General features: G+C 32.2%; 1 protein-coding gene across 1 annotated transcript; it reads left to right on the plus strand.

Moving 5' to 3' along the window:
* On the plus strand, window positions 1,820-3,311 carry LOC109363456 (transcription factor bHLH118-like). The gene is made up of 3 exons (XM_019609720.1): window positions 1,820-2,199; window positions 2,741-3,070; window positions 3,211-3,311. The coding sequence occupies exons 1-3, from the start codon at window positions 1,891-1,893 to the stop codon at window positions 3,292-3,294; spliced, it is 723 nt and encodes a 240-aa protein (XP_019465265.1). The 5' UTR covers window positions 1,820-1,890; the 3' UTR covers window positions 3,295-3,311.

Genomic DNA, 10,419 nt, shown 5'->3' on the forward strand with positions numbered 1-10,419 from the left:
AAGAAAAGTAAGTGAAATAATAAATTGAGTAATATGTATTACTGTGTAAACTTTTGTTTTTGAATTTGAAAAGATCATGCTCACTAAAACAAGCTTTAAATGTATAATATCTTTAACAACGTTTGCTTCAATAAGTGCTGTTAAAGATAACACATTTAATCGCGCTTTCTTCAATAAGCGCCGTCAAAGATAACACCTTTAACAACACTTTATTCAATAAGCGCCGTTAAAGATAACATCTTTAATAGCGCTTTTATTGAAGAAGTGCTGTTAAATATATATATGAAGTCTGCTTGCTTCAATAATTGTTGTTAAAGATAACACATTTAACAACAATTTCTTCAATAAGCGTTGTTAAAGATAACACATTCAATACCACTTATTGAAGAAGTGTTGTTAAATATATGAAGTATGACATTTAACAACGCTTATGGAAGAAGTGTTGTTAAATATATAAAGTATGGTCTTTAACAACGCTTATTAAAGCAAACGCTGTTAAAATAACAAAAGATAACACTTTTAATATCATTTTCAAGAAGTACTGTTAATTCTCTTTCACCTTATGTTTAACAACGTTTAACATATAAACGTTATTAAATGGACGAAATATCAATTTTGGTGCAGAGGTTTCATTATATTCAAAGTTTGGGAGATTGTTTTAGAAGATTATAAAAAATAAGATTTCCAAATCAAGTGTCTTTGTTCCTAATCTGTAAGACACTTTGCATCTCAAGAAACATTTCACTAGATTTAGAAAATGTTTTTCACATCTAGTAAATTTCATTCGTATCATGATATGGAGGGCCTGTTGAACAAAGAAGTATGGCTGAGATTGGGTGTTCAATTGCTGCAAGTAGACCCAAATGTGTGACAAAGCCTCCTGCACATCATGCACATTATGTTAAATAAATTATAGATAAATGTAATAGTTAATTATTAAAGTTACAGTTCTAAATTAGGAGGTTATGGGTAAACTGTCCTCTGATCTTTGTTATATAATAGTTGTAGTGAAATGAATGGATAAGTTATTATTCATAAATTTTTGTTCTCCCTTTCCTTTCTTAGAAGACTTGTTCCTTCTCAAATTGGAATAAACATCACAGCCACACTCATCTACTTATCATATCAGTTCCTTAAAAATAATTACAAAAATGTCAGTCACTCTCTATAAGTCGATATAATACATGAAATTTAAATCTTTCATGCTAGATCCCTATATTCCATGAGTGACTTTTGGGCCAAAAATAAATATAGGTTTATCGATCTATTGAAAAAATATTATAAAGATATGTCAAAAAGAATTAGATTTTCTAGGTGATATGCTTAGAATTTTATATTATCCTCGTTTATTTTTGCTAAGCTCTTATGCAAAAACTATTTCGAAAAAATGATTTTTCCAAAATATATATCCCCTTAATTTCAATTTTCACTCATTTTTTCTCTTTTATTTGTTTCCTCTTCGATTTTTCCTTCTTTCTTTTTTCATTCTTATATATTTACTTTTTCATCGTTTTTAATTTGTTTTTTGGGAGACATGATAATGTTCATAGACTCACATTTCTTTTTCCAAATGATTATCAAGTTTCTACAAAGTTGTTTGTAGAAATACCATTATTAAAAAATAAACGCTGCAAGTGCTGATCCACATCATGTGAACGGAAAAGGGTAGGGTCACAGTTGTGTTTATGAACAGTGACCTCAAATAATTCTGATAATAAAATATTAAATACTCTGAAGTCATTTGTGACATATTAATCTTATGCATATGATTAGGTCCACGTTAAAGCCTACAAATAGTTATCCCAAAATAATGCATATATGCTTCTTTAGCCTCCATAGCCAAAATTGTGGACATAATTTGGAGCACTCATTGAAGTGATTAGAACAACCATGTTTCCTTTACAACGAGGCAAAGAGCTGGTGATCAAGTTTTCTAATAGCCCCCACCAACAACAACACCAAATCTCAGAAGATCTGATTCTGGATGATTATGATTCCCTTGGTGTCAATGATTCTGATAAAATAATCACTAGTAACCAGCCAAAGAACCTAATTTATGGGGCTGAAAAGAGTGCTCCTGGTGATTCTAATGAACATATGAAGAAGATAGTTCATAGGGATATTGAGAGGCAAAGGAGGCAAGAAATGGCTACTCTTCATGCATCTCTTAGATCCCTTCTCCCTCTTGAGTTCATCCAGGTGAAAAATCTATATATCTTTGTGTATGTGTGTTTCTTTCCTTAAAAAATTAATATAATATTTTTCCCTAAATTGCAAAACTCCTTGAAGCTACTCAATATATCTCATTTGTTTTTTTATAAGCAAAAGTATTATAAAAGGGTACAAGGGTTGTGATTATCCTTTCGAAATTAGGCTACTCAATGAGTTTTTAGTAATCACCCTCTCTAACAAATCCAAATGGAAGGTCTCTAACCCTATATTTTCGTTTGTTCCATGTATCTTTATTCACATTAAAATGGTTGTTTCTTTCCTTGTTTCAAACAATGTTGAAGTCCTATTTCAAGATCATAGGTGATTCACTAATTTGTGTATATTGTGTATGTAAGCTTGGAGTACCTCCACTACTCCTTTTTCTATATTATTTTTTCATAATTGTTTTCAAAAACAATTGTGTATTATCACGTTCTTCAAGTTTTTTAGGTGTTATATTTTATAAGCTATTTCTTTTTAGGTGTTAATATTTAGGGGTATTTATTTATTTATTTTGATGGGATTTCAGGGGAAGCGTTCAATATCTGACCACATGAACGAGGCAGTGAATTACATAAAGTACATGCAGGAGAATATCAAAGAACTTGGTGCCAAGAGAGATGAACTGAAGAAACTCTCAACTTCTAAGCTGGAAAACCATGCTACCAACCATGCTCATGGAAGCTTTACTATCCATGAGAACAATGGGATTGTGAGAATTGAAATTACCAGTTGCTCCATAGAGGAAAGATTCACACTTTCAAAGTTGCTGCAGTTACTTCTTGAAGAAGGACTTGAAGTAGTTAATTGTCTTTCAACTGAAGTCAATGGAAGATTGTTCCACAGTGTCCAGTGTGAGGTATGAAGTCCAGGGTTTCTTTTTATTCATATTCTACATAACTAACCTACTAACATTTGCCGATAAAAAAATATATTTGTATGTAAAATTTCCTCTAATATTATATATTTTGTCTTTAATTTATGAACTTGGATTCACAGGTTAACAAGTCCAAAAGTGTAAATCTATCTGTGCTGAGAAGGAAAGTTGCTGATGTATTTCCATCCTATACATGTTGTGAATAACATTGTGGTTGTATCTAGCTTGGCTTTAATCTGTCCAACTACTGGAAACTAACATATAACAAGCCCTTTCTAACTGGTTAGTAATTTGTTTTCATGAGTTTTGCTTGCAATCATGGTTTTATATTGCAATTGCGATTGTAGTTGTGGTGTCAAGTTTGGTTTTGTTGTGTTTACTCCAATTGCAAAAAATTTCTAGAAATAAGGCTAATGCAACGCAATTGCAATCAAGATGTGGTTATAAAGTTTCTAAAAACTATAATAGTGGAACAACAATTGTGTTTATGTACAACAATTTAAAAGCATGTATGCTTGCAATGTTTATATTTGCATTCTTCTCTCTTTTATTTTATAGAACCTTTTAGTCTTTTCTATGTGGAGAATGAGAGAATAAGAATGGAAGTAATTGTATTCAGCCACAGTTTCATTAATTAATTTCCTTCATTTAACAGAAATTCATTGGACCAAAGGACTCAATTTCTGCATTTACCGTTTTAAATTTGAAGATGTGCATTGTTTTTCCTTGGTAGCTTTACCTTCCATTCTTTTTCCTTATTAGCTTTACCCTCGGTTGTTTTTCCTTTGTAGCTTTACCCTAGTTGTTGAATCAGCATCCTCTCAGTTACTTTGAGAGGGAAGTTCTTTGTTCCAATTATTTTAAAAAATGTTATATAATAAATTAAAAACAATGGGAAAAACATCGAACAAGGATCTTCTCCATTAATGAAGAGATAATTAATTGTTTTGCTCATATTTTTAATGACAAAAATGTAATTTTATGGTACACAAAAGGATAAAATTGTTATCACATGTTGCATTTTGTGTGTTAATGTGTATTACTTGTCTCTTCATTAATGGAGAGGAGCCTTACTCAAACACATCATTTGTCTTTGTTAATACAGAAAATCATAACTCAAAATTTGATACCAAATATATATTGTTAAAAAGACTTAACCATGATATTGAGAATAACTAACTTTTAAGCTTCCACGTATTATTATTATTTTTAAAGAAAATTAGGGGGTTATATTTTGGTATGAGAGAAGTTCAATTCAATTTGGATTGTGGAATGATTTAGTCATGTCTACAGTGGACAGTTAGGGGCTAGATAGTTAAGATGAGTAGGTTTAAAACATGCTTTATTATGAGTAGGTTTAAAACATGGTACTTGCCTTGGAAATATAGTATTGGGACTAGCTAGCCCAATATTTTTGTTCTATGATAAATGATCATGATATTCAATAGGTGGATTACCCCAACCTTATTTTGGTCTATGTTAATGAAGTTTATAGTATGGGTATAATTGGATCATGTTTTAAAATTGTGACCGCACATAGTATGATAAATGATCTTCCAGCAACATTGAAGTAGTGTAATTAAGGCTGCTTGTTCAGAAAAAATTTCCCCCATAATCAAATTATCCATTGTATCAATGTAGGAAGACTTGACCACAAAGGATCCCGAAGAATCCGGATACCACCTCCATACATCAGTAACTAAAACGAACACTTAACTGGCCTAATAAATTCATATAATTCCCTTGCTATATTCTCCTCCCTATCAATCAAAACTCTTCGCCAATTAACGTTCCAATGCCAAATATTATCCACCCAAGTACCACACTCTACAATCAAGGCAAGGTTTATTAATGGTGTTTGTGACATGCACAACGGAAAATAATTCATCTATTGTGTTAAAATATACATAGACTATAATAAGTAGACAAATAATGTTTGTAAATATATCTTAGGAGACTCCAATGGCTTTCGAAAAAGTTTTCCTTCACAACATTTAGCGTCAATTAACAACCCATTAATTTAGCGTAAATTTTGGTTTTTAGTTTTCAAAACTGACTATTAGTTTTAATCCTTTGAAATATTATACTTAAGTCTCACTTAATTACATTAAAGATGACTGAATAATATTATTTGTATTTTTGGTGCTAGCAAAAAATACAATAATATTCCACTTAAAAGTAAATATACAAAATTAAACTATTTAATTTAGATATTTTCTTGTCTAACAAAAATCAGAACACTCGTTAGTGTGTGACCCCGTAGGTTCATTACTAAACTCGTAGTAAATTAATACTAATTAAGGTTGTCATCTAACACCACTCCTTAATGACCGAATAGAAATGAAATAATATTTTTTACTTTAGAACCATTAGAAGATTAATATAATATTTTCTTCCATCTTTACAACTCTATGTTAACTCTAGAATATGGTATAATTGTCAAATTGTAATAAGTTAACTCGTAGTGAATGACTTACAAAACTCATTTCTTCATTCATTCAATTCCTCTTAGTCAAGGTTTTTATTTCTATAGAGCTCAAACTTATTAGCATGAGTTGATGAATTCTTTCTTGATTAATCACTAATTCTACAAGGATTTAATTATACCCAATAATCATTTAATTAATATCATAAGGCATTAGGTGTCCAATATCAAAATATAATAAATAACTTGTTAATTACTATGGTAATCTCAAGTCTAAGGAAAATATATATTTCTTCATAAGAATATCATATTGACAATTCAAAGGTAATATATTAAACATTAGGAATTCTCATTTGAGTTAGTTCAATGGTCATATCTCTATATGCACCATTTATATGTGTAATTTAATAAATGAGATCTATTAATATTTATCTAATAAAGACCATTCCACATATATTGATCTATCTGGATTAATAGTGTCCTAAACTCAATAATATCATGATCAAGAACAATTTAGATTAAAATTATAAAATATTTATTTCTCATTATTATAATCTCTATTATAATAATAAGTCTCTAATTTTAATCAAGGACCTTTCATATTAATTATTTTGATAAACAATGAATATAATATTAAGATATAATATATATAACTTTATTATTATAAACATGACAAATTGGTTCTTGGGCATACATTATATCCCAATAATCTCCCACTTGCATTAGAGTCAATCAATCATGTACCTCATTCTCATCTCCCACTTGTGCTTATCAAACTCTTTTATGTCAAGTGCTTTTGTGAATGGATCTACAACATGCTCTTTTCCATCGACCTTTTGTAGCTTAACATCACCACGTCCAATGATTTCTCTAATTAGGTGATATTTTCGCAAGACATGATTATTCTTTTGGTGTGATCTAGGCTTCTGTCCTTGAGCAATAGCTCTATTATTGTCACACAATAACGTAACTAGTTCATCCATCGAAGGAACTACACCGAGTTTAGTTAGGAAGTTTTTTTTATCCAAACAGCTTCTTTAGCTGCTTCACTTGCTGCTATATACTCTGCTTTAGTAGTTAAATTAGCTGTTGTCATTTGATTGGAACTTTTCCAACTTATTGCGTCTCCATTCAAGGTGAAGACATAACCAAAAACTAATTTGGCATCATCCTTATCTGATTGAAAACTTGCATCGGTACAACCTTTAGCTTGAGTTCAGACTCTCCATATATAAGGAATTGGTCTTTAGTTCTTCTTAAGTACTTAAGAATGGTCTTAACCACTTTCCAATGTTCCTCACCTAGATCTGCTTGATATCTACTAGTTATACCTAGTGCATATGCGATATCAGGTCGTGTATAAGTCATGGTGTACATGATAGCTCCCACTATACTAACATATGGTACTCTATTCATGTGTTATCTTCCTCGGTAGTCTTAGAACAATCCTGCCTACTAAGAGTCACTCTAGATCCTATAGGTAAATAACCTATTTTGAAGTTGTCTATGTTATACTTCTTCATGATGGTATCAATGTACAAGGATTGGGAGAGTCCAAGCGTTATTCTGGATCTATCTCTATAGATCTTTATTCCTAGAATAAAAGCTGCTTCTCCTAGATCCTTCATGGAGAACTGTTTTGATAACCAAGTCTTTGTAGATTGCAATGCCGAAATATCATTTCCTATGAGTAATATGTCATCAACATATAGCAATAGGAAGATGATCATGCTCCCACTTACTAACATATGGTACTCTATTCATGTGTTATCTTCCTCGGTAGTCTTAGAACAATCCTGCCTACTAAGAGTCACTCTAGATCCTATAGGTAAATAACCTATTTTGAAGTTGTCTATGTTATACTTCTTCATGATGGTATCAATGTACAAGGATTGGGAGAGTCCAAGCGTTATTCTGGATCTATCTCTATAGATCTTTATTCCTAGAATAAAAGCTGCTTCTCCTAGATCCTTCATGGAGAACTGTTTTGATAACCAAGTTTTTGTAGATTGCAATGCATGAATACCATTTCCTATGAGTAATATGTCATCAACATATAGTAATAGGAAGATGATCATGCTCCCACTGATCTTTTTGTAAATACAAGGTTCTTCTTCACATCTTACAAAACCAAACATTTTGATTATGTTGTTAAAGTGAATATTCCAACTTCTAGAAGTTTGCTTTAATCCATAAATGGATCGTTGTAGCTTACAAACTTTATTATGATCAGACATAGGTGTGAATCCTTCGGGTTGTGTCATATACACATCCTCTATCAACTCTCCATTAAGAAAAGTTGTTTTCACATTCATCTATCATATTTCATAATCATGGTATGCTGCTATAGCAAGTAGAATATGAATCAATTTGAGCATTGCCGCAGGAGAATAAGTCTCGTCATAATCTATTCCTTCTTTTTGACGATATCCCTTAGCAACAAGACGAGCTTTATAAGTCTCAACCTTTCCATCTGCTCCAATCTTTTTCTTGTAAACCCATTTACAACCAATTGGTTTTATGTCCTTTGAAGCCTCAACTAAAGTCCACACTTTATTGGTCTTCATGGATTCCATTTCAGATAGCTTAATGGTAGCGACTCAATGGTATAGTGACTATTTATCCCTAATGTCATAGGTTCGAGTCGCGGAAGGCTCCCCTGGGAGGGGAATAAAATATTGTAGGGAGTATTTAAGCTTAATATGTGGCACACGTAGTATATTCATGGGTCTGGGAGGTCGCATGTCATAACTGTGGTGTTACAGTTCCTCTTCTTGCCACAAACACTTTATGGCCAGAAGGGAGCTAGAAATAATATCCCATTATTTCCTTAGGATACTCAATGAATCTACACTTGTCAGACCTTGCTTCAAGTTTATTCGTTTGTAATCTCTTAACATAGGTTGGGCATCCCCAAACTTTAATGTGCTTAAGGCTTGGTTTGCACCTTTTCCATATCTCACATGGCGTTGTAGAGACAGATTTTTGAGGAACTTTATTTAACAAATAATTTGCCACTTGTAAAGCATATACCCATAAGCTTATTGGAAGATCAGTGAACCTCATCATGGATCTAACCATATCTAATAAGGTTCAATTCCTTCTGTCAGATACACCATTATGTTGTGGTGTACCTAGAGGTGTCATTCTCTTTCAACAAATCAAGAAAATCAGCATTAAGATATTCTCGTCCTCTATCAGATCTTAGCATATTGATACTTTTACCAGTTTGCTTTTCCACTTCACTTTGAAATTTTTGAACATTTCAAACGATTCAGATGTTTCATGAGATATAAAAAATCATATCGCGAAATATCATCAGTGAATGTAATAAAATAAGAATATCTTCCTCTAGCTTGAATTCTCAAGGGCCCACAAATATCAGTATGAATTAGTCCCAACAATTGAGATGCTCTTTCTCCATTTCCAATAAATGGAGATTTGGTCATTTTGCCTTTGAGACAAGATTCACAAGTCATGTATGATTTATAATCATAATTGTCAAGGTAACCTTCCCTGTGCAACTTGCTAATTCTTTTCTCACTAATATGATCGAGTCTACAATGACAAAGATATGTTTTGTTTACTTGATTATCTCTTTCTCTTTTAAGACTAGAAACATGCATAATCAAATTAAAACGCACTTGAGGTAAGGCATAAATGCCGTGTTGGATATACTCATTCGCATAAAAGATGTCATTATTATAAATCGAGCAAACACCTTTATTAAAAACAAAGCGATAACCATGAATATCCTACATCGAAATTGAAATAATGTTTGAAACAAAATTAGGAACATAGTAGCAATTTTCCAAGACTATTACATTGACAGTCGACATTATTAATGATACTATTCATATAGCCTTGGTTGCAACACTTGCTCCATTCCCCACTTGGATATTGATTTCTCCCTTCTTCAACCATGTAGTTATTTGTAGTCTCTACAATGAATTGTAGATGTTAAAACTACTACCAATATCTAATACCCATATTGAAGAATCTATAACAGTTAAGGAAATCATGAAAACATTTTTCATTAATGTCTCACCTTGTTTCTTTTCTTTCAAAGAATCAAGATATTTGCGGCAATTTCTCTTCCAGTGTCCCTTCTCCTTAGATATTTGCGGCAATTCCTCTTCCAGTGTCCCTTCTCCTTACAGAATAAACATTCAACATTGCTTTGGTCAACACCACCTTTCTTATCCCTAGGTTTGGTCATGCCACCTTTAGGCACGAAAGGCTTCTTTCTGGACTTGTTATTCCATTTGCATTTTTTCTTGTTGGACTATCCAACTACGAAGACAGAGATCCTTGGTTCTTTCTAGAGTCAATCTGATTCTGATAGTCAATTAACATATTCAACATCTCATGTAAGTCATAATCCATCTTATTCATGTTAAAATTAACAATGAATGGTGAGAACGATTCAGGAAGTGACTGTAGAATCAAATCTTGGGATAACTTCCATAAGACTAATCATCTTCAGAACATGAGGTCCTACCTGAGCATTCACATTCAACATGGACCTAAATAGAGTCTTAGACAACTAGTATATAATTGTCCTACTTTGTGCACCATACATCTTATTAAGATGTGCGATGATATCAGTTGGGTCCATGTCCTCATGCTGCCTCTGGAGTTCAGGACTCATTGATGCTAAGATGAGGCATTTTGTACTCATCAAGTCCTATAAGTACTTCTTATAAGCAAAAACTATGTCAACGTCATCTTTATTGACTGGTTTAGGTATAGCAGGCTTATCGATCGTATCGATAAGTTTCTCGTGCATGAGAACGATTCTCAGAGTTCGGTACCAGTCGTGAAAGTTGTTTCCAACTAACTTTCCATCTACGAGTATCGAACGTAATGATAAAGAAGACATGTCGAGATATCTACACACAGTTAA

Source organism: Lupinus angustifolius, chromosome LG13 (assembly GCF_001865875.1).
Source record: "Lupinus angustifolius cultivar Tanjil chromosome LG13, LupAngTanjil_v1.0, whole genome shotgun sequence".
Taxonomy (NCBI): domain Eukaryota; kingdom Viridiplantae; phylum Streptophyta; class Magnoliopsida; order Fabales; family Fabaceae; genus Lupinus; species Lupinus angustifolius.